This window comes from Phalacrocorax aristotelis, chromosome 22 (assembly GCF_949628215.1).
Source record: "Phalacrocorax aristotelis chromosome 22, bGulAri2.1, whole genome shotgun sequence".
NCBI lineage: Eukaryota > Metazoa > Chordata > Aves > Suliformes > Phalacrocoracidae > Phalacrocorax > Phalacrocorax aristotelis.
The window spans coordinates 44,575-70,701 of NC_134297.1; the positions used below are offsets into that span (position 1 = coordinate 44,575).

Genomic DNA, 26,127 nt, shown 5'->3' on the forward strand with positions numbered 1-26,127 from the left:
TTTTTCCTCACAGTCCACTTTGACTCCTTCCCCACCTTCGGTGCTTCCCTTAAACAACCCATAATGCATCTCACATGTCCCCACGATCCCCTAAAAAGGCTCTCCCGGTAGGTTTTACACATCCCTGAATGCCATCCCTGCTGTAGGCCACCATAAGCCCCACACCCCTACAGGAGGGGATCCTCCTCAGTCTGCAGGCGTCCCAGGAGCCCGCTGTGCCACTCTGGAGGGGAGCCAAGCCAAGAGCAGGGCCCGGGGGCCAACCCCGCTCCTCAGAAAGCCCTGGGAGCAGCGCAGCTGGGGCGGCACCACGCCGGTTAGGTCATTGGGGTGCCTCGCCTGTTGTCACCCTGCAGCCCCTCCAGGTTACTGTAGCCGGCCCTCACACACACGGCCTAGAGATACTGTTATCCCAAGAAGCGGGTTCGTTCATCTGGTGTGCAGAATGCCAAAATACACACTGAGCGAGGGTATTTTATTCAAGTCATTTTTGCACAAAGATGGGTGCTAGGTGGTAAGCTACAAAGCTGCACTCCGCACCGAGAAACTACAAGGCATTTATACAGTTAAATGTGTCAGTCACAGGTAATATTCACACGCCTCAGCTAGTGACTGGTTAATTTCTTTATCGGTTCCATATAAAGGTACAGCTCAGTTTCAATTTACCACATATGCTCATAGATTAAGGGATTTACAAGGGGGGGGGGGGGTGGTTCCTGGCCTATGGGCCTGATTTTTTGTATTATAACGAAGATAGTTCCTCTAATAGGCACTTTGTTTTACTTCTTATCTACAACCCAATCAGTTGTTGTTCTTGACTACACACTTTATCACCCCCTTCTCAGCATCTTCTAAGGCAGGATGTTTGTTTTGATCAGTCTCTCAGCTCTCCTCAAGGATATAGTCTTAAAACAAGTGCTTCCCTGTCTCTTAGTTTCTGTCTCTGGCCCTCAACTTCTGTTTTGCCAGGCTCACGTACTTCATTGTCATGGCTGTAGCGGAAAAATAAAAAATATCCCTTTTCTGAGGGATACCAGTAGCACAGCCAAAGCTCCTCACGCAGAGCCAACCCTGCGGCACTGCTGCCTCCTGTTAGTCAGGAGCGGCAGCCCCGCTCAACAGGCGCTCTGCCTGCCCGCGGGTGGGCGGGCGGGAGGCGTGAGGGGCTCCACGCGGGAAGGCCCACTCACCCCGAATGCAGCCAACGCAGGCCCGCGGCCACTCCCAGCCCGGCCGCAGGCCCCTGACGAGCCGGGGCCGCCCCGGCGGGAACCATAACCGCCTCACAGACACGCACATCCCCCGCCCCGGCGGCGCCGGGCCGCACCAACCGCCGCCCGCGATTTGAATTTGGCGCCCTACCTTCTTACTGGCCGCTCCCCACTGCCAATAGGCTCGGGGCAAGCGCGGTGGCATCGCGCGGATGACCAATCAGCGAAAAGCTTCTTTCGGCGGACGCACCAATAGGGACGCGCGGCCGCACCACCCAATGAGCGGAGCCCTACTTTGCGGAAGGCTATAAAAGGGCTGCGCGCGGGGCCTGCTGCCTTACTCCGCCGCAGCGCTCCGGGCAGAGAGGATCGCGCCCGCCGCGTCGCCAGGTGCCATGTCCGGCCGCGGCAAGAGCGGCGGTAAGGCCCGAGCGAAGGCCAAGTCTCGCTCCTCCCGGGCCGGGCTGCAGTTCCCGGTCGGGCGCGTCCACCGGCTGCTGCGGCGCGGGCACTACGCGGAGCGGGTCGGGGCCGGCGCCCCGGTGTACCTGGCGGCCGTGCTGGAATACCTGACGGCCGAGATCCTGGAGCTGGCGGGCAACGCGGCCCGCGACAACAAGAAGACGCGGATCATCCCCCGGCACCTGCAGCTGGCGGTGCGCAACGACGAGGAGCTCAACAAGCTGCTGGGCGGCGTCACCATCGCGCAGGGCGGCGTCCTGCCCAACATCCAGGCCGTGCTGCTGCCCAAGAAGACCGGCGGAGCCACCGGCCCCGCCAAGGCCGGCAAGAAGGGCGGCGGGCAGCAGTCGCAGGAGTACTAGGGCGGCCTGCCTCCCGGCCACCCCGGCGCCACAAAGGCCCTTTTCAGGGCCACCCCCATTGCTCACCGGGAGAGCTGCGATCCGCGGGGCGGGACCGGAGGACCGGAATGGCGGGCGGGGGGGGAGGGGGGGGGCTCCGTCCCGCCGTCGTGCGCGGGGGCGGGGCCGCGCCGGCGGGCCACGGCGATGGCGGCGAAGAACCGCCCGTCCCAGGCCACTTGGAAAGGCCGCGGACCGAAGAGCTGCTCTGTAAAGACTTACACTCACGCTGGGGTGCTTATCATCTCTTGTGTTTATCATGTTACATTCGGCAGACTTTGCATAGAGAATAAATGACGCTTCGTTTGCAACCCCGCACCCCAGTAAGGTGCCCTTTCAGTGTTTCTACAAGGCACTGTGATGCCCGAGGCCTGCTGAGACCAGCAGCCCCGGAGTGAGTGCAAGGAGCCGCAGTAAGAGGGCTAACGCTTGCAGAAAGGCACAGTAGCCCAAATTTAGGCTTCCTCTTCAGCTCCCTGATGGCTGGTGTAGATGAGCATCTCCAATCGACCCTTTTAGACAAGGGTGCAAGGGAAATGGGGCTGGCTGCCCACTGAGCTCCTAAGTTGTTACCAGCCTCTCTGCACCTGGTAACTGAAAACTTAATGTCTTGCCTTAATCAAGGCCTATGGCAGATGTGGCACCTGTGCTGCTTTACCGCAAGGAACCTGGTATTAAGGGCCTATTAACATCCTCCTCTTAGACTTCTTTCTCTTATTCCCAAATAATATTAATGACTACAGAAAATACTTCAGTACTGTCAGCACAGTACAGCGCTTTAGCACCACCACAGTTGAGTGCGATTATAATCTGTAACAAGTGCTTGTTCCTAAATGGAACAGGAGAATGCTTAAAGATTATTTTTTAACCTTCCTAGCTACAAAAATTATTAAAAAAAAAAAAACTTTGAAGAGCCGCTTTGCAATTTAGAGAAATGCAGAGGGATGAAAACCCTGAACAGCATAAACTACTCGAGTGAGTCAGCCTCGAATTTCAAGTTTTTGCACCCAAACATCAGATAAGACCAGTGCCAACATTTAAATAAATCCCTTCCTCCGAAGGAGGATGACAGCGCAGCTGCGACAGCTCGCTCGAGTTGTAGCAATTGTGCCGAGCCCCGCACAGGCTCAGCGGGCATCGTTGAGCTGCCTCGCCACGCTGAGGATATGCTTAGCTCCCTTGCTCAGGAGTAGACTAGCTAGTTGCACACCAAGGTTCTCTGCAGCTTCCTGGGCCTGAGCAGGGACGTTCTTGGCTGTGATGCCAACGTGCTGCGCATCATCGTTCGGTCCATCTTCAGTCTGTGAATATAAACACCTGCAGGTAAGGCAGTGGGAAGGAGCGGGCAAGGATTATGTGGAAAGGGGGTAAAACCAGTGGTCTGAGGAGCCCCAAGAACAGCACTTTCCCAGGAACCAGACTGAAAGCAATAGGTTTCAAAAGGTCTGGTTTTTTCATTCAGCTTCAGGATTGGATTCTGAACCCACCTGGGTTCACGTACCTGTTGGGGATAATTAACGCTGGTCTGCATGGTCTCCTTCAAGCTATCCGATCCATCCAAACTGTAGACTGCTCCGGTCAAATACAGCTTGGAAAGACACACAGAAAGGATTAGCGCTACGTCAAACAAACAGGCAGAAAGCCAGTTATGCCATTTCTTTTTTTAAAAAAAAAAAAAACAGAACACAAAAAACCAAAACCACCAACCCAACAAAACCTACATACACACAGATTTAGATGAAACTATGAAAGTATGAAATCTGGAGGGAAGGCTTTTGTAGTCCGGGGGAATGAGCAGAATGGCAGTACAACACAACTATCAGGAAAGCACTCCGTTAGGGAAGATGCAACTTCCCAAGGAAAAAGCAGAACTTTTTTCTAGCTTCCCACCTCCTTAATCTCACTCCATTGTGTAAAAACACTGATTTTCTGGGGTCAGAAGCGAGACACTCAGATCTTGGGGCAACACTACGTCTAAAGAAAGGGCAGGAGGGGATTTGGTAGGAATTCCTGCCCTTGGTAGGAAGCTAGAAGGGCATTTTCTAGAAGACTGAGCTGCTCATACTGCTGCTTTGGACACAAAGCTGTAAGGCTCGAGTCAGGCGCCTACCTGCCCTGAGCAGCTATAACAATATCTACTAGAGTTACCTTCAGGGAACACACACACACACTGGAATAGGCGTTCAGAAATAACCCCAGATAAATACAACGTAGTCCTCACCTGGCCATCTTTCAGCATGGTGTTGACGGCGACAGGGACGCTACATCCACCCTCCTAAAACAGAAAGCAGCCAACACTGACGCTCCTACCCAGCCTACTGTTGAAATCGGAGGCCTCTGAAAAGTTTCGGCCGCACGCAACCCCGCCTATTGCTTTCCAGGCCCTTCTCAATTCAGAAATTATCTCTATTTCGCAGTTTTAAGAAAGCGTAACAGATTTCCCACGCTACGGCGTCAGGCCAGCTAGCAGAGCAGTATTTACCACTGCAGGTGGAAGAGCAAGGGTGCCACACCTACCAAACGTTTCATAAAGGCTCTCTCAGCAATGCAGCATAACACGGTGTCTGCATCATGCAGGGCAGAGACCATATTCAGTATCTCTTGGTCTTTGGCGCGAACTTCCACTGCTAAGGCACCCTAGATGAAGAAAGAGAAACACACAACATAACCATCATCATAATTCCTCAACTTCATGCATCTCTGTGCGCCTTCGGCATCGGTCATGAATCGGAGCTCAGAGCTTGGACGCACTTCACTAAGGGAGTGTTGTTTAGACGCTTACAGAAATTAACGGCAAAACAATCCACTGGTTGCAGAGACATCCTGCAGCAGCTGCTGTGAAGGGACAATCAGAACTTAATTCAGGCAAGCGCTCGTGTCGTGCTGTCATCTCAAGCAGTTACGCTATCTCAGTTATGACTGCATGTATAGAAGCACCCATCCCAATGTCCCTTCGTGATGAGAAGGCCGGATACATCCAAGCTTCCCAACCTTTTCTCAAGATAAAGATCAAGTGCTGAATGAGTAACGGTGACAAAATAATTCTTTCCTGAACTGGAAACGAGACAGGGGCGGCGGGAAGGCACTGCACGGTAGCCGAGAAATGCACGGTCCAAAGTCACTATTTCAGGCTCAGTTTGCAGATTCGTCACTTGCAATCACTAACGCCTAGCCAGCTCGGGTTTAGCAAGTTTGATGCCGACGGCGCAACAGTGCGTAAACTCAGCCAGCCGGCCGGCGCGGGCTAGAACAGTTTGCCTGCCTAGAAACAAGCGCACCAAGAACGCGTGCCAGGACAGGTGTTTCAGCTCCACCCTACAGGCATTAGGACACGGCAAAGGTGCTGCAGCGGCTCTGCACAACTATCCCAGCACCACACAACAGCGGCCCTGACGAAGCCCGCCCCACGTCTGCCCGGCGTAGTTGTGCCACGCGTTACCCACCACTGACGGAGATCAGCCCCCGCCGCACCAGGTAACAGACCCGACTACCGTTCTTCCCGCAAGCTGCACCTAAAACAGCCTAACGGCCAACAAAAACGATCGACGGAGCAGTTCTTTGGCAACGAACATACAAGAAGCATGCAGCGAGATTAAGTACTCTGACACGTCGTACTGCGGCCGGCTTTCAACATGCAGCGCGGGCCAAGATACAGAAGTCGTAACGCACCTGTCCAACAGCGTACAGACAGTCTTCAGGGCTTAGGAGCTGGAAGAAAGCAAAACCAGAGTTACATCAAGCTGTGCTGTCCAGGATATAGGAAGCGAGAGCCAAATTCTATGCTCACCTCTAACATCAAGTGATACTGTGCCTTTTGTGCCAGAAATGTATACATTTCTGTACAAAGAAAACAAACCCAACCAACCAAAAATTACCCAAAACCCAGCAAAATTCTCCCTGACGTGCACCAAATCACGAGCTACCGTGGCAATGGATTCGGCAGAAGGCACGTTCACCTTCGACGGGACAGCCGCAAGGTCTGACCGGCAAGCGGCGACGGTTCAGCAGAGTGGCATTTTCTGCTTTGCTGTCCCTTACCTGGCCGATGCGATTCTCCCAGCCCATTCTCTTCAGCCCAGCAGCAGCCAGGATGATGGCACTGAAGTCTTCCTTCTCATCTAGCTTCTTTAAGCGGGTATTCAAATTCCCTCTCTGGAGAAGTGGTTAAGCAAGCATAAAAAAAAAAGCAGGCAAACAGTCCTATAACCGCTTAACATTCACTTGAGTGCGTTTAGGGAATGTAAGGAATCCAACGGCCTCCGAGCGAGACTCAGTGAGAGCACCGTCCTGAAAGAAGTGTTAAATACAGGCAGTTTTTTTCTTTAAGTAGAATTTTGCCAAGCATTACGGAACATTAATCCAAGCACTGACTCTCGAAAGATACCCTTGGCATTTCAGTACAGCATTAACGCCGGGCACCAACGCCGTTTGCACAGCAGGGAACGAGGTGACCAGGACCGAAGCAACGGCGCCTTTTACCACTAGCTCAGCGGCCCAAATCGCACCCCGGGGCAGCAGGAACCAGACGGCATTCGGCCACAACACTGCGACAAACACAACGGTAGGCACCCATCCAGCAGTTTTTCCAAACACTGCTTAAGGTAAAATTCATCCGTGTGCCGGATCTCAGCTAGATTGAGGTCGGCCCCTTCTTTACAGCCTCGTGAGAAAGCAGGAGGACAGGATGGGCTCTGGTACGCTACACGCCCCTCTCAGAGGAAAGTAGTGGAGAGCAGCTGTTGAGGAGGCAGTTTATTCTTGTAGGTCAGGTGGCGTAAGTCAGCCTCGATTCTAGATTTCGCATTAAATTATATTCTCCTGCTTGCAGCTTTACCCAGCTCCCACATTCTGCCAGGAAAGGATACAATATCCCTGAATTCTAACTGAGGGAACTTCTTTTTGAGCTGGGCTGCTCTCCGAAGCGAACTGGTTCCAATCACACTGTGGGGAAAACAAAATCAGTGAAGTCCGGAACGCTCACCTCCAGCCCCAGATACGTCACAACTTTCAAAAAAACATATCTGTTTTTTGTTTTTCTTTTTTAACTGAAGCGAAGATCCAAGAACCTGCCAATGATTTCTCTCTCCTTAGAAGAAAGGAAAGCACTCTAGGAGGTTTAGCATAAAGCCTGGCCAAAGCTAGATGTAGGCGAGCCACACGCAAGCAACCAACTTACAGGAGATGCTTCTAGAGGGCGGCCCCTCGCCATGGTCAAGGGCTGACGAAACCTCATTTAAAGACCCCAGCACTTGTCACAGAAAAAAAAGGACTCGGCTGCCTCAAACTGTACCAGATGCAGCCAGCCAACTGAAGTTACTAAAACAGAGGGACTTCATCAATGACAGAAACGCAGTGGGAGGAGAATGTTTGGAAAGAGCAGGGAGTGTAACTGGAAAGCACAGAAAGCTGCCAGTCGGAGCAGTAAGCACTTCCTTTCCAGAGGTGCATGCTATTGACTTTTCCTGGTACCCTGGAACCTAAACCAGACGTGATTTTCCTGCTATCCGGACGCGCAGAAGCACGAGTGTCTGTTTGCGTCACAGCTGGTTTATTTCTTTTACTTTAACATGGGGGGCGAGGGGGGATCTTTCTAATAGTTACCTTAATCTGAGTAATTTCACTCACCTATCTCAGAGACAAGAGACTCCAGTAACCTCTGTGAAAAGGCAGGTAATTCAAAGCAGCGAAACTGCTTGTGCTCCCAGCAGAACCGTAAGGAAGCGATGTCAAAAAACCAAAGAAACCAGAACTGGCTGGGTGAGAAGAGCAGCATAGTTCAGGCCCATGCAAGCTAAAATACTGCACCGGACACCCTGCCTGCATTGCAGGCATTCCCCTGCAGTGAGCACAACGCAAAGGAGCAGGAATTCATTCTGGAGATGGCGAGGAGAAAGTGTCTAACTTGAGAAAGGACTGAAACTTAAGGGCGGCTCGCGACACCCGACCTCAGTCGGGGTGCAGCACTCCCATGAGACAGCATTGCCCTTTTCGGCAAGTGGGCTCGGTGTAATGTCTAAGGAAAGCTAATGGAAGGCAGCGCATAAAACCACTACAGGACAAGGCAAGGAGTTCACGGACTTGCTGCTGGGAAGTAATCCTCCCTTCCATTTCCACACCTGACTGTCTTCCCCTTCCTCTCCCCACTCACCTCTTTTCAGGAAGAAGGCTCAGTGTTTTCCCAGAGTTTTTGGGATGAAAGACAACAGCGTCAAGTGGGTTTTCCCTCCTGCAAAATAACACAAGTGCAGAACGGCTGACACGCCATTTAACAGAAGGCCGTTGAGCCTAACAGTTCTGCTATCAGTCCCCAGAGGAATCGCCCCTGGCTCCAAAATACCCCATCATCACAGTAAAAGCAAGAATTTCCAGCAAACCTGCTGGCTACGGAACACCAGGACAGCTCTAGTGTTTCCACTGTTTCAGAGATTAATCAGAAGATAGTCAAACTTTGAACACCTAGAAGGACCTGAGCTGCCATAGCTTTCCTACTGTTACCAACGCTGTAAAATATAAATGCCTTGGAGAATCAAGCCTCACGCCTACACTTACTTGCAGACAGCGCCGATGGTAAAGCCGGGAGGAAGAGAAGTCGGCAGATCCTTCAAGGAGTGAACCACGAGATCAACTCTAAAAATTAGAGGACAGTAATTGCTGAACAAAAGCTTGAGCTCAGGCAGTACCTACCAGAGGCCTGCAGGTCATGGGCAGACAACTGGAATTCACCCTGGGAATTAATACGGAAAACAGGGAGGCATTTCAGGATTCCATGGCCAGAATTACTATAGAATTCTAGTGTTACTCCAGAAAAGCCACGTCACCTTTCTCTGTCTCTCCTTTCCCATCTGTAAAATTAAGGCAACGCCTTCATCCCAGCAGCGATGCAAGACATGTTACAACAATCAGGTTGAACGGGGGGAAGACGCTGGAGACATTCCCATGGAGAGTCTCGTCGCACCAATATGCAGCCAGTACATTGCCCGGTACTAGGCCTCAAACTGAAAATAATAGCTAGCCAAAGTAAACGCTATCTACTTCGTTACAAGGCCAAACATCATCGTAAATGCTTCAGTCTCCGTTATTTTTTCGTCAACTTTACTTGAAAATGCAGTAGCACGTGCCTATGTGCCAGAGATGCAGAAGAATGTCTTCCGTTTTAAATTGACTTTAGCTAACGCATAAGCACCACTGAAACCCTCCTTGGGATAAAGCACTAGTCCTACTCCAGCAGCTGCCTGAAAGAAGATTTTCTCTAGCAAGAAGTTACCCAGAAAGCAGCACAACTTGCCCGTGCCCGATGCTCCTGGATATTTAGCACGCAAGTATGTTAATAAACATTAACGTGATAACACTGAATACGTTATAGAATATGTTAACACCACCAAGCAAAGTATTTTTAAAAGAATGTACTCGTAAGCAGGAATTAGATGAGGTCATATCCTCTCTGATGCACGAATAACACACAAATCGCGGGAGGGAAAAAGAATAGAAAGAAGAAAAAAGAAGAGAAAACCCCAAACCCACCACAACACAAACCTAGCTGGGGCCAAGCAAGTGACACAAAACCTCCAAAATACCTGGCCTAAGCCCAGGGTAAGGGCAGGGGGTGGAGGGGGTGGAAAGGACAATGACTTATCAAAGGCTTTCTTAGCCAGAGGGTTACCAGAACAGAAGGAAACTAGACCACATAGGCAGCAAGCCAAAGACATCCACAGAGCACCACAAAGGCCAGGAGGAAAACTGTGAGCTCTTACTCATTTCTTTCAAGTGCGTTTTCCAGCTCTTTGGTGAAGAGGCTCTTCTCCCCGATCTACACGTAAACAGAGAAACATGAATCACGAAAGAAAAATCTGCAAATACCTCATCAAACACAATTAATGTCTGTGTAGAGGAAGAAGATGACCTTTACCTTGGAAAGTGCTGTATCCAAGATCTTGTCTCCTGTTGTTGACATGGCAACTGCTCAGGGAGAGAGCACAAGTAAAAGGTGAGGTTTGGTCAGGGCACGTAGGCCCAGACTGGAAATATCAACATAACATGTAACGACAGAAACGTCAACGTAACACGTAAGGAGCAGCACAGCGTCACCAGCTACTGCGTGACACAGACTCAAGATAAATAGAAGAGCAGCTCACTTCTAGAAATACGCTGCGCTCAAGGCAAGTGAAGTTGAGGCTTCCCTCATTGTCCTCAAAAACAGAGCAAGGGGAAAGAGGACAGGCTTTGGGAAGAGCTGACCCAATGGTGTTTCTCTGGAGTGCCAGTAAACAGGTACTCAGCAGTTCTCTTCAGTGCAAGGCTGGGCTACCATTATTCCTGCGCTACCATTATTCCTGCGCTGTTGAACTCCTGAAGCCCCAGGCAGGAAAACATCCCTAACGCCTAGTGGAGTGCAGCCAGAGCGACACCGGGCTCTCAAACGGAGCAACGTAACACCGTCTGCATGACACACTCAGAGCTTCGGTCATCAGGAGCTTACAAAATCCACCTTCCTCCCCTAGAAGAAACCAGCAGCAGTTGCTCAGCCACACAGCCTAACCGAATTCGGACAGCACTCTTAGATAAGCGGGGTCCAATCCTCATCCGTGTGGCAGCACTCTACACACACCTCTTGCACTCAAAGATAAGCGGCTGGCTCCTGCTGTCGCCTACCCTAGAGCAACATCCAACAGAACTTACCAATCTCAAAGCGGAGATCGGGGTATAGCTCACGGAGCATCTCGACTACGCTGTCAGTCTGGATCCGGGCCAGCTGCAACAAAGCAGAAAGCAAAGCCCCATACAAAGAGCACACCATCCACACAGTAGCTAGAGAGCATTCTTCGATGGGCAGGCATGCGTGACCCCTACGTTCTCTAAATCGAAAGCGTTAGAAATACGTAGCCCCCACGAAAATCACTCACAGGTACAAACTCCTTGAACCTTGTGAAATCCTACAGTGACCAGAGCATTGTTTTATGGACTAAGTGGTGGAATAACACCTCCCCCCGTCCAGTGCCACTGTGATCCAAGCACTGACGAGGCAAATCAAAGATTTTATCAAGTTAGGAAGAGCCACTAGAACAGAAGACTGCGTGTCAGGATTCCCACGCTCTACTTCCAGCTGGGTTGTTAGGGTCACTAGCTGTCCCCCAGTAGGAAATTCCGTTTCTCTACACTGCCTTGGTGCCCTTACTCAGAGACAGCATTTACCTACCTAACTTTGAGCCGCTTGGTTTCACCTCTGCGGGTTGTGAGTGCTGAAAGACGCCCACTTGTCAGCAAGCGGGCAGAAAGGTAAGCAAAACCACCCTCCTGTTGCTCAGTAATGAAAGAACAAGCCAGAACGCACGCTGGGACCCTCTGCTTTTTTTAAGAGTATGAATTTTACCAATGCTGAGGGTTTTGGGAGAAGCCAGTAAGTTTTCACTCTCCTGCTGGAAGAACCCACAGTTACTAGCAAATATGAGCTCCTCAGCCCTCTGTAAGATCAGAACTCTATTTAGAGGTTCTACGGACAAGAATAACAGCAACAGCTTAGGCCTGCACACACAGCAAGCAACGGGTCTTAAAGCAGTGAAGTGCAGGAAGGACGTTCCCTTACATAAGAACAGTAGGAGCAAGTAAAATAAAAACAAAATTACACCAGCGGAGGATCGTTCCCCACATACAAGCGGCAGCAGACTCGAGTAGCCACAGGTGTTGCAGCTTTTCTCCCACTAATGAGCTCCGTAGCCCAGGGCAACTAACTTTCTTCTCAGGACGGTAGTTTCCCTACACATAAAACGTGCATAAGTAGCTGCCTCCCTTTATAAATAGGAGCCTGAGGTCAGGGAGAGACGGTACGCTCGCACAGCTAGTCCCGCGCTGACGCCTAGGCGCAACGCCTGCTTGGAAGCGCAGAGTTCTTCCTAGGACCTGCTGCTGGGACGAACGAGATTATCTCAGAACAAAGGCCCGGAGGACGTTTATCTCCCCTCGCCACGCTGCTCCTCCCTGCTGCCAGCGGCTGCCCAAAGATACCCGCTCCATCTCCGGCCCGCCCCTGCCCCGTCCTTCGCGCCGGCCGAAGCCATCGCTCGTTGGGGGTTTCTGTTGGGCTCTCGGGGTCTTTCCCCCCCGGAAGAGCCGCAGGAGCCCAGCTACCCCGCAGGGCGCCCGCCCGCTCAGCCCCCGAACTCCGCGCTGCTCAGGCCCGGCCGCCACCCGCGCTCCAGGGCGGCGCTGCCAGGGCTCGTCCGAGGGGTCCCGCGAAGGGAGCCGCAGAGCGGGAGCTCTCGCGTCTTCCGAGCGAGCCCAGCCTTCCCCTCCCGCCTGTATCTGAGCGGGAGCGCCCGCAGCAGCCGCCGCGGTGCCAGGCCACCTCCCCCCGGGCCGGGCCGGGCCGGGCCGGGCCGCCACCGCCGCTGTGGCCCGGGCCGCCGGCACCCGCAGGGTCCGAGGCCGGCCCTCCCGCCCCAGCCCCGCCGTCCGCCGCCCGCCTACCTGGCTCCGGCGGGTGCCCACGCGGACCGCTCTGCCGCCCACGCCGTTCTCGCCCTGCGGCGGCAACAAAGGGCTCAGCTCCCGCCCCGCAGCCAGCATCGCCCGCCCGCCCGCCCGCCCCCCCCCCCCGAGACCCCGACTCACGGCGGCCGCGTCCGGCTCGGCCATGGCACCGCCGCGGCCTCAGCTCTGCTCGCGCCGCTGCATGGCGGAGCCCCGCCCCCGCGCGTCACGTCCGGCCGCCCCCGTCAGCGCCGCGCTCAGGGAGCCCGGAGACCACGCCCCCGGCGGCCCCACCCCCCTCTGCGCACCCGAGAGGCGCGGTACATCCGGAGGCCCCGCCCCCGCCCGCAGAGGCCCCGCCCCCGCCCGCAGAGGCCCCGCACACCAGCCCAGCGCCCAGCGAGGCGGGTTTATTGTAGGCCCGAGGGCCGGGTGAGGGGGAAGCCCGGGTACAGACTGCCGCGGCCACACAGGGAGCCCCGCACCGCCGCAGGGCTCGGGGCAGGGCTCAGGTGCTGCGCTTGGTGTGGATGAGCAGCTCCCGCTGCAGGCCGGCTTCAATCGTTGTTGCCGCCTTTCCCGAGGGCAAGTCCGTGATGAGGGTAAGCTTATTGAAGACGCCTCGACCGAAGTAGTCGGCGACAACGGAGAAGCCATCGTTGGAACACTTGAGCTGCCGGACACAAAGCAGCGGCATCAGCAAAAGCCTCCGGCGCCTCTCCCCTCCCCTCTCGCCCTCGTTACGAGGGGCACAGCAGCCCACGGCGCTCCTTGGCTATTCTGCTAGTTCAATGCAGGTGCCACATGAGCGGCCACCTCTGCTAAGTTTCCACCTCCTGTTTAAATCCTACAGTTGAGCCATGCACTTAATAAAAGGTAATGAACAATCACCTTAAGCAGAAAGCGATCGCCTCCGCAGCTCTGGTGCCCACGTGCGTTAACGTGCACTAACGTTGCATAAGCACTACCCCATTCTCTACCTTACTACTTCATCCTTGGGCATGCGGACACAACGCTTTTGGTGTACCCCAATGGTACAATCCCATCCCAATTCACACCATGTTTTTCCTTTCTCGTTCTGTACAGCTCGTTGACTAGCTGTCACGTTTCAGGGCTAAGTGAGACGTGCTTCTCTTCCATCTTCGCAGAGCATCGGGGACTCTTTATGCCCTACACATAACGCAGCCACACTAGGGCCTAATGCCTCATTACTTGCAGTTAACGTGACCTTGTTTACAAAACACTTTCGGCCTTACCCTTCTCTACCAGCCTCTGGGGATCTGTAAATTAACGTAAAGCCCTTTCTGTTTTTTTCCAGCTTGCCGAGACAGGCATTGTTTCCCTACCTGATGCTGAAACTGGTCATGCAGATCTCTCTTCTGCTCCTGGGCTCGGATCATGTCCGTCACTTTGTGATTTTCTGGCATGCAAGTTGGACATTCTGAATCGCTCTCCGAGTAGCTTTCAAAGCAATGCTGGTGGAAAGAATGACCACACAGGAAGTGGACTGATGGCAGCTCCAGGGCACTCGTGCAAATGCTACATTTGGTCTTCTGGAAGATCTTGGGACTGAGAGAGTACGAGGAGGCAGAAGGGTGAGAAAGACAATGTGTATTTTCCTCTATAAAAGAAAACAACAGCTCTACCCTACAAAAGACAAGACAGCACAGAGTCCCACACCTTGTTTTTAGCTCTTCAATCTCCTGGCGGATCCTCGTAGTTTCTTCTCGGTATTTTTGAATTCTCTGCTCATCCTGCTCTATCTGGCGGCTCTGCTTCTGCAGCTTGTTGACAAGATAATCCTTAATCACAGAGAGTGTGGCCGTGGAGTTATGAGCCAGCGTCTGCACAACTGAGAGCAACCGAAATGTTAGTTTAAACACAAGCAAAAAAAAACTGCAGCTGCACTAGTCCTCCCCAGACAGGCCCCCTTCCTGTAAAAGGCCACTTACAGGCCAAGGCAGTCAGCGTTCTTACCGGATCAGAGAGCTCCTTTAAAGACTCGGTTTCAGTTTGACCTCTCCCAGAAACAGGTGACTGGGAGCACGCTTGGCTAGCTCAGGCCAAAAGGGCCAAAGCAAGCATCTAGAGGGTTGGATTCCATTTCAACTTCTCCGCTAGGGCACAGCAGCAGTTTCAGCAAGCCCCTCACCTCCCCACGCCGACAGGGCAGAAGTCACGTGCAGCCACCTCTACGACTACGAAAAAACTTCTTCACCGAAAGGGCTGTCAGGCATTGGAACAGGCTGCCCAGGGAGGTGGCTGGGTCTCTATCCCTGGAGGTATTTAAGAGAAGGGCACACATGGTGCTTGAGGGTATGGTTTAGTGGTGGGCTTGGCAGTGATAGGTTAGCGGTCGGACTCGATGACCTTAAGGGTCTTTTCCAACCTTAACGATTCTGTGATTCTACGACTGATACCGCAGATCTTTTTCCCTAGTTAGGGAGCTGTGACTGGCATCACCTTTCCCTATGGAGCCGGTTACTACTTCCAATGGCGGGCTCAAACTTCATTGATGCTTCTCTCAAATTGCTAATCTACAGAGCGTGCTATAAACCGGTTTGCATGGGGGGGGGGGGGGCGGGGGCGGGGAGCAGGGGGTTGTCTGCCACATGCCATTATTACCAAGCAGCGGAGGCATAAGATTCTTGTTCTCTATGTGTTTCAGCACCGCAGCAATGTACTCTTTGCAGTCCTCCTCCTTCCGTGCAAAGTAGCCGAGAGCCTGTTCCCAGAGACAAGCCTCTTGGTCTCCGTACAACTCGCACACCTCGATCACCTTCTTGTACTGCTCATTCTGCATGTGGTAGTGCATGATCTGTTGGAAGCTACAGGGGAGAGAGACTCGTCAGCTGCAACACTCTCTCCTTTTGGGACGCTACAGGGACCTCAGGTTTTCACCCAGCCGTGCAATCCCCAGATGAGCACACAGAAGCCAAGACAGGTCTGTCATTTACTATCCACGTAACTGCCCTCCTCTAACAACAAGATATTTTCAGCTGAGCAATGATCTGCAGTTCCCATCTTGCGATTCCAAAAAGGTTGTTACCACTGTAAGGCAGGGACGTTTACGGCTCAGAAACCCCTGCGGGGTGGGGGGGAGGGACAGGACTCTACAGACAAGAGCAACACTCACAGTTTGCCCTGCTCATAGAGGTAGAGGACACCATCCTTGAAATTGTGCATCTGACACAAGACCAAGGCCTTATCAAAGACCGTTTTGAACCTTCCGCTCTTCAGGAGGGTGAGGGCTTCATTGTGCAGCTTCTCCTTGACCTACAGAGAAAGGGGAGAGGTCAGGGAGAGGAACACACAGGCACACAAGAGAACACTTTGCACCAAGACCTGACAGCAATTCACAGCTCCTTCGAAGAGGAGGACAGTTTTGCTGGTTGCCCTCTACCCCTTTTAAGCAAACAGGACGTGGTTTCTCTTGCCCAAACAGCCAGCATCCTCAGACACCCAGGCAAGCAAATGGAGCTACTTTTGTGGGCGAGGCATCTGCCCACAGAGGTTGCATTGTCTCCAATCTGCCTTTAAATGAGATTCATACAAAACAAGCTCAGCCTCACTGAAAGTATTCTCCCAGCTAGCAGGCCGCTTTCCCGTTTACGTGCCACTTGCCCAGCACAGCATATGTATTGCCCGACGTTATCGAAGCCCATCTGGAAAGGTTACGGGTTAGCAGATAGGGTTTAAAGACACCAAATCCCCCTCTCAAAAGACAAAGCTGGAGGAGCTCAAACCTGCTCGTCTTGTTCGTGTGCCCAGTTCTGGAGCCGAAGTTCCAGTAAAGTGTCATAGACACCCTGCGGAGAGTCAGCCTGCACCTCAGTCATGTGCTCCAGAAAAGCCTTCAGTTCTCGGGAGTTGTTTGCAAAGACCGGAATAAACTCCTCCGAATTAGCCTGTAACACAGCCGGGAAAAGTCAGGCACCCAGATCGGTCGCAGCCAGACCGGCGCTTCTCCCCGGCCGTGCGGAGGGCTCGTTCCCAGGCTCTGACGCAACAGATACAGCACGGTACAGGATGCCAATAAGGGCAGGAATCGGCTCTGAGCAATAGCTTTAAGCGGCCTCTTGTCTCTGAGACTACCAGGACAGGGCTTCGCCTTGAACCCAAAACATCAGGCCCGTGCCACAAGGCCTGCAGGAGCACTCGCTTGCTGCGAAGCTACTTCTCGAGAGCAACAACTCTCAGTCACCGTACCTTTTTCCCTTCCAGCATCCCAGGGCCTTCGTTGTCTCCTGACGGCTGGTAATCAGTGCAAAGGATCTTCAGCAATTCCGTGGTCTCGTTAGGGACATGGTGCATCAGGATTTTACCGTACCGCTTCATGTTGCTCTCCGCCTGATCAAAAGGCAGCTTTCCAATGTAGCGCAAAGCCTCTTGGTAGTTCTGTGGAGGCAGCCAACCAAAAAAAAAAAACCCCAAAACATTAAAAACAAACAAATGAAAAAGGTCACGTAACATTGGCCTCTGCTCTCCACTTTGAGGTGAGGCCAGAAAGCACTGCAGGCGTGCTGTGAGTACACCTTGAATGCCGTTTGTTCTGAATTATCACCTAGTTCCCTATTCTTGCTTGTTTTCCTCCTTGGGGAAGACCTTCAATGTGGCTCAGGGGAAAGAGAGCGCAATTTAGATTCATTCCCTCACTAACCACCCTCGCTCCTCTTAAAGGGCACTGTAAAAAGCCACATCTGAAACAGAAAATGCCCCTCTGATTTCCACCCCTAGTCTACCGCACAAGCCAAAACTAGAAAGCCGACACACAAGCGGCAGCAGGCGTGGTTACTGCTGCCTCAGCAGTCCGTCAGCACGCTAGCCACGGGGAAGCGGTCAGCAAAATGGGAATCTCACTGAAGGGGAGGCTAGAGAAGCGGTATTCTCCCCACTATGAACACGGGAGCAATGATGTCTCCTCACCTTGATGTCCTCTAGCTGGATTTTGAGGTACCATTCATGATGTGCGTGCTTCTCCGCCAGGTACACAGCATGGGAGTAGTAACCTGCTTGACGAAGCACCTTGATTGCCGTTTCCACATCAAAGCGGACCTCGCTCTCACTCGTCTACAAGGACAGAAGCAGAAAGGCAGTCCTTCAGCAACCTTCCCGCAGTCCACAAGCGGCAATCATTTACGTAAGAGGAGGAAAGCCAGAGCAGGGACGACTTCGTACCTCTCAGGCAAAGGAAAGATCACATGCGCAGAAAGGAAGAAGTCTAACCGCCTCTCGTTAGCTTGCCAGTCACGCTGGCAAAAGCCAGCACACTGCAGAGGCAGGTGGCCAGCCAGGCAAACTGGGAGTGTAACCAAGAGCTTGGCAATAAAGCGAAGCAATAAAGAGCAAAGACAAAGGTACCGAAGGACAAATCCATTCTTCTGTCTCTCAACAGCCCCACCAGAGCCAATTTACAATGTCACCGCTCCCCCTTCTTAATTGATGACGACAACATTACAACTTCGCACGATTTCACCTTCCCCAGAATACCTTAATGAACTCCTCCAGTTTGGAGCTGTCTTTGAGTTTGGTATAGCAATTCAGCAGAAGCGTAGTATGGTCTGCATTGGCCAGGGACTGCAGGTGGAGCGTCTGCAGATAAGCAGTGAGGTTGTGGATGCGCTGAGCGTCCAGGAATTTCCGAATAACGTAAGACGGTTCCAGCTTCCCTATAGTTCTGGGAGGGGAGCGTCCCGTTATGCCCAGTGAGGCAAAAGAAACAGAAATTAACAACAGAGCACGAAGAAGCCTTAACTTCAGCAGGCACTAACCCTCTCGGACCACTCAGCTGCGCATCAGAGGTAACAACTAGTTACAGCGTTTGACCGCCCACCCACACGCACACTGAAACAAACCAACCCTCTGCAAAGGCTGCAGTCGGGACGATGGCAACAGCACACACGGAGTTCATCCTCCTGTAAAGGAGGCAGCGAGAAGACGGACGATGCTCTGACCACAGCTAACTGGGAAGCCCAGAAAAGGGGAACAAAAGCTACATTTTCCTTCACTGCATTGAAGGTCCGTTTGAATGAGTTCAACTCGACTCAACGAGTTGAAACACGTAAGCCCACAAGGAGCAGTTTAGCCACGGCTACCCCGACGCTCAGTGCCGGCTAACGATAAAATACATGCCGACTCTCGCTAGACATCGGGACTCCAAAGTTTCAGTTCTACGTGAACGTAACATACTGTGGCATTTTACAGAGACCGAATGTGAAGTTGTCAGTAAGCCCCAAAACGGGCCGCTCCACATTTTAAAACACCCAAGATGTTGTAAAACCTACATTAAGCTGTTTGAGGGTTTTCCAAGATGACTGCCACACATGGTCAAATCACACCGTCCACCTTACCTGCCACGACCCCTTGTTTGTAATGCCACCATCAGACCCCACTCCACCCCAATGTGCCTTCACTACTCACATTTAAATACGATCAAAGAGGAGAACTTTATCCTAAGGTGCACAGTGCCTTTTTCAAGCAACTTTTTCCTGAGGTTTTAATCTCACTGACATGTTTCTCTCTACTAATAGAATTTTCACCTCAAGTCACACCTTTTTGGTTTGGTTTGGTTTTTATTCCCGGGCTGAAACAGAAATCGAGGCCTCTGTAGCTCCCACCTGTACCACATGGCCTGGCTCCACGGGGCCCCCACTTACCGGATATACTGCTGGATGGCTCCATCGTGGTTCCCCTTGTTATACAGATGATCGCCATACTGCCGGAAAATCTCTGACAAGCCATCGCTGTCCAAGTGGTGGCTCTTGGCCAGGTTAATGGCCATTTCAAACAAGTTCTTTCTGAATAGCATCTGTTAAAAGACACGCCGAGAGCAGTATGAGGGAAGTACCACCCACAAAACAAGTTTCAGAGGCACCTGGAAAACACTTCATTTCTCCTTTTTGGTGCCATATACCTACACAGGCCCGGGCTTCTGAGCACCGAACGCCTTATAACACTGGTCATGCTGAGGAGCTATCAGGTCACTTGGTGCGTAACTCGCTCACCTGAATGGTTTGACTTTTCAATCTGCAGAGCCAGTACAATCGTGCAGACATAAGGCAGAGACTAAGAACAAAACAGGTTTACGTGCCTCAAGTTTGGTTTGTGTATCCTTCTCCTGCAGCACGTGAATCTTCCCGTCTCTGGTCAGCACATACAGAGAACCCCACTCTGCTAAGACGTCCACTACATCATCGAAGATGGAGCTGTACGCAATGAATTTGTTGCACAAGTCATAGATATTCAGGACTTGCTTGTCCGAATTCTGTGCCTCATTCCCAGCAAACTCTGACCTGGAGAGCAGAAGAAAGTTTTAGAAAGCAAGGAGAGCGTAGCTTGAATTCTCGACACCTACGCAAACTAGGGGTATCCGGAGAGCAAGACAAACCGGGTTCATTTGGGCAGTTAAATTAAGGGGACCCAGAGGGAAAGCACCACGAACACAAGTTCCATCTAAGTGTCAGACTGAGAATTTCATAGGACCGGAAAAAAAATCCCACTCGTTCAGCATGCTTAACTGCACTACTCTCACAACGGGAGTTAGGTGATGTAGGGGTCCGGATGAATCTTAATCACCCCTGGCAAAGATGCAATTGGCCCCCAAGAGCAAAGCTGCACAGGGAAGGCGGAAAAAGAGGGAAAGCAGGAAGAGAACTCATCTGTTCTGAGGAGCCCTACTTCGGAGAAGTCTTTCGGTCCTTGGAGACAATGACGAGGTACCCCCGATACCAATGAACAATCAGCTTCTGTCCCTCGAAGGCAAAGCAAGGGCCACGTTCGTCTGGTTGGTAAAGGTACACGCATTCGTTTCCTGCCACAATGAACTGGAGATCCTGGGAGGGGTCGCTGAGGGATGAACAGCGCAATCCACAACCGTGAGTGTCCAGCTCCAGGTGAGGATAGTCCTTCACTGAAAGCATGTAAGACTACAGAGGAAACGCAAGGTTTCGGGGATCACTCCGAACTAGACTCTGAAGCCAATGCAATGTGTGATTCAGAGTCTCATTTTTTCCAATTAACTCCCCACCTGGATGTTCTCCGTGGTCACCACAAACAGGTGCGTTGTTTTGCCAGACTGTCGGAAAGCAAGGCCGGTAACGGGATAACTGCCTTCATGTAGGATCTGGGTCTTACTGTGCCGGTCTCGAGTGATGTCTCCTTTTGTAAGTACAACACTACCATCTGCAAAGCCTGGCGAAGGGGACAGACCAAACTGTTACTTATACGGCATGCCTGAACTGTTATCCAGCCTAAGTCAGGGCGGCTCCAGTCAGCGACAACACCGTGCTCGCCAGCAAGGTATTAACAGGATCGCCACAGGTTCTCATGTCAAGGAAGCACGTGCCAAACCACCCCCAATCGCTCCCGTCTTGGTTCAGAGCTGCCACCCGACCGCACGCAGGATCTCACTGTTCAGCAAGGCTCAACGCGCGCTCCATGCACAAGCTTCGCTCACAGGTTACTTTTCTTTACGTCAGTCTGCACTTTGTTTTACAACCAGCTTTCTCATCCGCCAGTTGTAGCTATCATTTTAATTCACTTGCTTATTCAAAACATACTACGCACTGAAAAAAGGCTAGCCGGAGACTTCCTAAGAGCAAGTAAAAGGCGCGGTTTTCACAGCTTGCCAACAGCCCTAGTCCTGCAAGTTGTTCCAGGGTGGAAGGGCACAACACGCGTACGGAAAGCTTTTTGATTTCAGCATGGGGACCAGCTCGCTGAAAGCGCTTGTAACCTCGCAACATTCTTGCCTAACCTCTGGTAGAGTGAGAGCAGTAAATATTACAAAGGAATGGTTAAATCCGAAAAGGGAAATCAGCTTTTTTCTTTTTAAAAAAGGTTTCTAATGCAGTACTTGAAAAAAATCTCTGTGATGTTAGGTATCACAAAACCTACATTTTTTCCTGTACTACAGCAAAAGCTAAATCTAATACTAAGTTCAGTACGCGTGTCACCTCACTGACTGGCGGGGGAAGACAACATCAACTAAAAATACGTGCTTCCCTTTTAAGCGTCAAAGCTACTGCTGTAATACACACAGACCCAGGCTAAACTTATCTTCTCAAGCTCCCCGACAGTGCAAGATACACCATCTCTCTACGAGGGTCACGTAAAAACTGTGCGAGAAGGAAAACTGTCGGGGTGTTCTCAGCTGATTTTTGTGCTATTCATTTTCCATACATCTGAGTAAGGATGGCAATGTTTGTCTCAAGCGACCACAGTTCAGTTTTACTTACCGATAGCCATGAAATTAAGATTCTCGTGGACGGTTAGGCAGGACACAACTGTGGGCTTGTTACCCGGTATCGCTGGAAAAATTCGTGTGCAAAGAGGGTTGCCGCTGTCCCGTTTCTCCAGGTTCCAGACTTTAACCTGAGAACGACGACAACCCGGCATAAACAAAACGTGACATATGAGGAGGCCCCATGCCTGGCATCAAATGGGACAGCGTCCAGAGCGCGCAAGCTACTTAGGACTGCTGGAATTACCTTGGTTGATCTCCCTTATCATAAGAAAAACACTAACACAAACGCATTGCCCTCTTTGTCGTTTGACTTACCAATGGGTTAATGCCCTCTTCATCCTCACCGACAGAAACCAAGATACTGTGCTGCTTCAGCTGGTACAGGTGCGTTACCCTCAGCTTGTAAGCTTGGAAACTGCTGAGCTGAAGGGAGCGAGGCAAAAACCAGATCTGACCTTCCATATGTAATCACAGTTAAGGTACTTAAAGGGAAAAAAGGAAAACCACACAAAACCTCCACGGTTCGGACCAGAAGCAGCGGCCCTAACGCCTGCTTCAGTCTGACCGCTGGGGAGGCCACGGCGAACGCGCCTCAGCGCCCAGAGGCGGGTTTGAGGCAGGCGAAGGGCAGCCAAGCGCAGGACGCTGCGGCCCACCGCAAGCCCGGGCAGGAGCCCTGCCCGCGCCAGACAGCGCCGGGACCCGCCTGCGGCCCGGCCCGGCCCGGCCCGGCCCCGCCGCCCCGCACGGGCCGAAGCGCCCGGCCCCGCCGCCCGCCGCCGCGCAGGATATCCCCGAAGACGAGGCTGCCCCGGCCCGAGTCGCAGACGGCGATGCCCGGCGGCAGCGCGAAGGGCTTCCCGCCGGCCCCATCCGGCCCCGCCGCCTCCTTCACCGTCTCCCTGTCGAAGAAGACGAAGCGGCGCCACTGCAGGTAGGCAGCCATCTTGGGGCGGGGCCGCGCCCACCGCGCTGTCACGTGACATCGGATCACGAGGCGGCGCGCGGGGCGGCGCGGGGCGGGGATCCCGTGCGCGGGGGCGCGCACCGGAGCCCGCTCGGTGTCACGGCTGTAGCCAGGCCGTACCCCGGGTCACCCGCCTCCTGTGTACCTGTGCGGTGGGGTCGTTGTGGCCGGCGGCTATGGCGCCGGCGCCCCCACCCCCACCCCCCCGCAGCAGCAGAGGGGAGAGATTTGGAACAACAAAAGCTGAAAACCTGCGGGTCAAAATAAAGAACGCTCAATAGGTGAAGCAAAGCTGCACACGAGAAAAGCAAAGTAAGGAATTTCTTCCCTGTTTCCCCGTGGCAGGCGCCTTCCTGGACAGCAGGGCCCCAGCACAGCCCTAAGAGTTGCTTTAGGAAGACACAAACCGTAACGGCAAACACTCACCGCCCCCACTTCCCACAGCTTCTATTGCTGTAATGCGTCGTACAGCACGGAATAGCCCTTTGGTCAGCAGGGTCGGCCATCCCAGCTGCGTCCTGTCCCCACCCAACGCGGCCCCCAGCCCGCTGGCGGGTGTTGGGGGGGGGGGGGAGCAGGAAAGAGGAAAGCAAAGCTCGGCACTGTGCAAGTGCTGCCTGGCAGCAGCCAAAGCACTGGTGCATTAGCGACGTTGTTCTAGTCACAAGCCCAAACCGCACCACAGGCTGCCACGGAGAACGTTAACTCCGTTACAGCCAGCTGTGGTACAGGCCGGCGTGTGCCAGGAGCCTGGCACGGCAGAGCCCCTCGGCCCTGCAGGCAGCCGGACCCCGCGGTGGCCTTGCATCTCGCCCAGGGTGGGCGGGAAGGGGGGTGCCAGCTGTAGGGACACAGCCCCACTGGATGCTACTGAAGAAGCAGCGGCTCCCGCCAGCCCACAAGCAGCGCGGCTGCAGGCACTGCCCCTCGCAGCAGCGCCAGGCTGGGCCGGCAGATGGGGGCCCTGCACAGCCCCAGGCCTGGCCCAGGAGAGGGCTGCAGCAGGGAGGAGGGAGGCTCTGGGGGCAGCAGCACCTTCCCTTACTGTGCACCTTCCAGTCCTGCTTTCAGCCTCCGTTTCTGGCACAAGCTGCTGCGCTGCCCTCTGCGCCATGCTGCGGCTGGGGCCAGCCACAACCTTCCCACTGGTACACCCCAGCCCGCCGGCAGCACTGGCTTTTCTCCCGCCCCCCCCCACCCTAGAAATATCGACATGCGAGCTCCAAAGACGGCAGAGCTGCCAGCTTACACTTCTAAACCAGACTAAAAGTACTTAATTTATCATTAGACTTTCGTTTGGGCAGATTTCAGGGGCTCACCGATCCTTTGGACTATGGAATTTGTGACTGAGAGCAGGTGACGCTTTAGCTACCCATAACCAATACCCCACAGGAATTTTTAAAAGCCTGCAGAAGTCACTGTCCTTCATCACTACTTTCTTCCCATTCTTCATTCGCTTCTCTTCCCTGACCAGTAGAGAGGAGAAAATGTTTCAAGTTTTATGCAACCCTGCATGCAGCTGCTGTGAATCGGGCCAGCTTTAGCTGAAGAACCCAACAGATGGAAGAACGATGTACTGACTCAGAAACTCACCATACACAGTTACCGCTGTGGTTATGCTGGACAATTACCTGTGAGGTTTTCAGAGGGCCAGCCTGCGAGTCCCAGCCTCGGGAAGGCCTCGCACCGTTCCCTGTCACGTAGCTTACAGACTGCTCAGAGCTTTCTCGGCAGTGCCAGCTTAAGGTTCAAGAAGCACTTTGAACAGGGCGACCCCTTTCCCCCCTGCAGTGGCTTAGGGAGCGCTCTGGTGAAAAGCTGCGGCCTCACTTTTGACATTTGCTGTGAAATTTTCACATCGCGCTTCGGCGGTACGTATCGGGTATGTTTTGTAAGGCCCCTTCCAGGAGGATCCCCAGTTTGTCTCTCGTTCCTTAACTGCCGAAGGCATGAGAACTGACCACGCATTAGAAATACAGCATTAAGGTATCCGCTGAAGCGTGGCAGCAGCTTTCCCGCCCTTTCCAACCAGCCTTCCCTTCGACATAAACGGGAACAAGCAGCACACCTCTCGCACGCTTCAGCCCAGCCCACGAGCGACGCTGGTCAGAAGGGCCCATCCCATCCCACACCCTCCCTTTACCTGTGGAAGAGGAAGACACGCAGGTGTCCTGCCTGCGAACGAACACGACCAGGGCCGCGGCGCACGCCGGAGGTTTCCTGGGGCGCAACCCGCCAGCAAGGCAGAGCTCAGGGGCGGCTCCTCATGGAAGATGTACAGCTACAGCCCCAGCAGACTTCTGCAGTGCCGCTCGGGCCCCTCACAGAAGGTCTCGTTGTCAAAGTCGGGACTAGCAGGGCACCGCAGCCAGATGCCAGGCGAAGGCAACCGCTCCAGCTGAGAGGAGACCACAGACCACCAGAGCTGTGAGGAGCGCACACCACCACAGCCAGGGGTCTGGATGGAAAGAGACCGCCTCTTGCGGCTGCGCGCCGCGCTGAGGGCAGGGAGCCTTTCCCTTTCTCGAGGTCATCTCCCCGTCTCGAGGCTTCTCTCCAAAGCTCGTTTCGAGCGTCCGAGGCGTGCCAGGGTTCTCTAGAAAAAGAGTTCAGCACCGTTTCTGCTCAGTGCAGCTAAAAGAAAAAACAGGACCAAACTGGAGTTCCAGGGAGCTTTTATTGTGTTTAATCAACAAAATCAGGATATTACCATTCTTTTTTTTTTTTTTGCACTCATAACTCATGAAGCTCTTCACAAGTCAGTGCTGCAACGCACATACAGCCAGAAGAAATACATTCTCAACAAAATCTGAGCTCCACTGGAGAGTTTGCCGATTACCGATTTAACAGAAAGCCAATTTCCCCCCCCTCCCCTGAATGTTTTCAAGGACTAACCCACATTGTTTGCTGGTTAACAGTAAGAATACCAACCTCTTGACTAGGGACCAGTGGATTACAATGTTCCACCTGAATTGCAAGTAATTTCTTTTCTTGAAATAAAAGTTCCAGTTTCTTTCAATAAAGGGAACAGCAACTATTTTTTTTCTCCTGACACCCCGTCCCCGTAATTATTGGTTAAAATACAGCAAGACTGTATCTTAATACACCCATACCTCCCCACCCCCCACCCCCCCCCACCCCCAACTTGTCTACAGCAGAATTTAACAATGCTTCCACGTTTCAGCAACGCGACGGCAAACCGAGCAAGACCTACAGGACAATCTGCCACAGCCTCAAGTTGAGGATCGGATGCATGCTCTTTGGTCCAGAGACCTGGCTCATTACGAAGACAAACTGTGACTCATGGAAGATGGACCAGGAGGTCACAGCAATCGTAAAACTCCCTGCGCAGAGTACCGTCGCCCAACCTTTACCACA

The 26,127-nt window shown here is 52.9% G+C and overlaps 3 protein-coding genes and 1 long non-coding RNA gene across 5 annotated transcripts; 2 read left to right on the forward strand and 2 right to left on the reverse strand.

The window, feature by feature from the left end:
* The first annotated feature begins 1,535 nt into the window (after positions 1–1,535).
* On the forward strand, positions 1,536–2,142 carry H2AX (H2A.X variant histone). The gene has a single exon (XM_075116528.1). The coding sequence runs from the start codon at positions 1,607–1,609 to the stop codon at positions 2,033–2,035; it is 429 nt and encodes a 142-aa protein (XP_074972629.1). The 5' UTR covers positions 1,536–1,606; the 3' UTR covers positions 2,036–2,142.
* A 167-nt stretch (positions 2,143–2,309) lies between these two features.
* Positions 2,310–12,844, reverse strand: HMBS (hydroxymethylbilane synthase). The gene is made up of 14 exons (XM_075116526.1): positions 12,680–12,844; positions 12,536–12,589; positions 10,751–10,823; positions 9,981–10,030; positions 9,826–9,881; positions 8,624–8,701; positions 8,223–8,300; positions 6,940–7,015; positions 6,113–6,226; positions 5,744–5,782; positions 4,592–4,711; positions 4,296–4,349; positions 3,576–3,662; positions 2,310–3,375 (listed from the first exon to the last, which is right to left on the reverse strand). The coding sequence occupies exons 1-14, from the start codon at positions 12,701–12,703 to the stop codon at positions 3,202–3,204; spliced, it is 1,077 nt and encodes a 358-aa protein (XP_074972627.1). The 5' UTR covers positions 12,704–12,844; the 3' UTR covers positions 2,310–3,201.
* An 88-nt stretch (positions 12,845–12,932) lies between these two features.
* Positions 12,933–22,758, reverse strand: VPS11 (VPS11 core subunit of CORVET and HOPS complexes). Of its 2 annotated transcripts, none has more exons than XM_075116516.1 (16): positions 22,575–22,758; positions 22,098–22,246; positions 21,775–21,910; positions 20,565–20,728; positions 20,216–20,463; positions 19,629–19,830; positions 19,195–19,346; positions 18,029–18,215; positions 17,465–17,608; positions 16,748–16,936; positions 16,285–16,446; positions 15,675–15,814; positions 15,164–15,366; positions 14,219–14,390; positions 13,885–14,107; positions 12,933–13,211 (listed from the first exon to the last, which is right to left on the reverse strand). In XM_075116516.1, the coding sequence occupies exons 1-16, from the start codon at positions 22,726–22,728 to the stop codon at positions 13,047–13,049; spliced, it is 2,790 nt and encodes a 929-aa protein (XP_074972617.1). In that variant the 5' UTR covers positions 22,729–22,758; the 3' UTR covers positions 12,933–13,046. The 2 variants fall into 2 exon arrangements, with proteins under 2 accessions (XP_074972617.1, XP_074972616.1); XM_075116515.1 differs by having other exon boundaries at positions 22,098–22,242; positions 22,571–22,758.
* A 23-nt stretch (positions 22,759–22,781) lies between these two features.
* LOC142067658 (uncharacterized) lies at positions 22,782–25,545 on the forward strand. The gene is made up of 2 exons (XR_012664118.1): positions 22,782–23,061; positions 24,227–25,545. It is a non-coding gene; the product is annotated as an uncharacterized LOC142067658 (long non-coding RNA).
* The last annotated feature ends 582 nt before the right edge of the window (positions 25,546–26,127 follow it).

What these genes read in the sequence shown, in the direction of transcription:
- VPS11 (XM_075116516.1), bottom strand. Translation starts at nt 22,728, where the DNA reads ATGGCTGCCTACCTGCAGTGGCGCCGCTTCGTCTTCTTCGACAGGGAG. An exon ending in GACCGAAAGACTTCTCCGAA is followed by an intron (nt 19,831 to 20,215) that starts GTAGGGCTCCTC and finishes TCTGCTCTCCAG; the next exon opens with GTCAGAGTTTGCTGGGAATG. An exon ending in GGATGCTGGAAGGGAAAAAG is followed by an intron (nt 16,447 to 16,747) that starts GTACGGTGACTG and finishes GCTGTGTTACAG; the next exon opens with GCTAATTCGGAGGAGTTTAT.
- HMBS (XM_075116526.1), bottom strand. Translation starts at nt 12,703, where the DNA reads ATGGCCGAGCCGGACGCGGCCGCC. An exon ending in GGGAGAATCGCATCGGCCAG is followed by an intron (nt 5,783 to 6,112) that starts GTAAGGGACAGC and finishes GCTTTCTTCCAG; the next exon opens with CTCCTAAGCCCTGAAGACTG. An exon ending in CCATGCTGAAAGATGGCCAG is followed by an intron (nt 3,663 to 4,295) that starts GTGAGGACTACG and finishes TGTCTTTCCAAG; the next exon opens with CTGTATTTGACCGGAGCAGT.
- H2AX (XM_075116528.1), top strand. Translation starts at nt 1,607, where the DNA reads ATGTCCGGCCGCGGCAAGAGCGGCGGTAAGGCCCGAGCGAAGGCCAAG.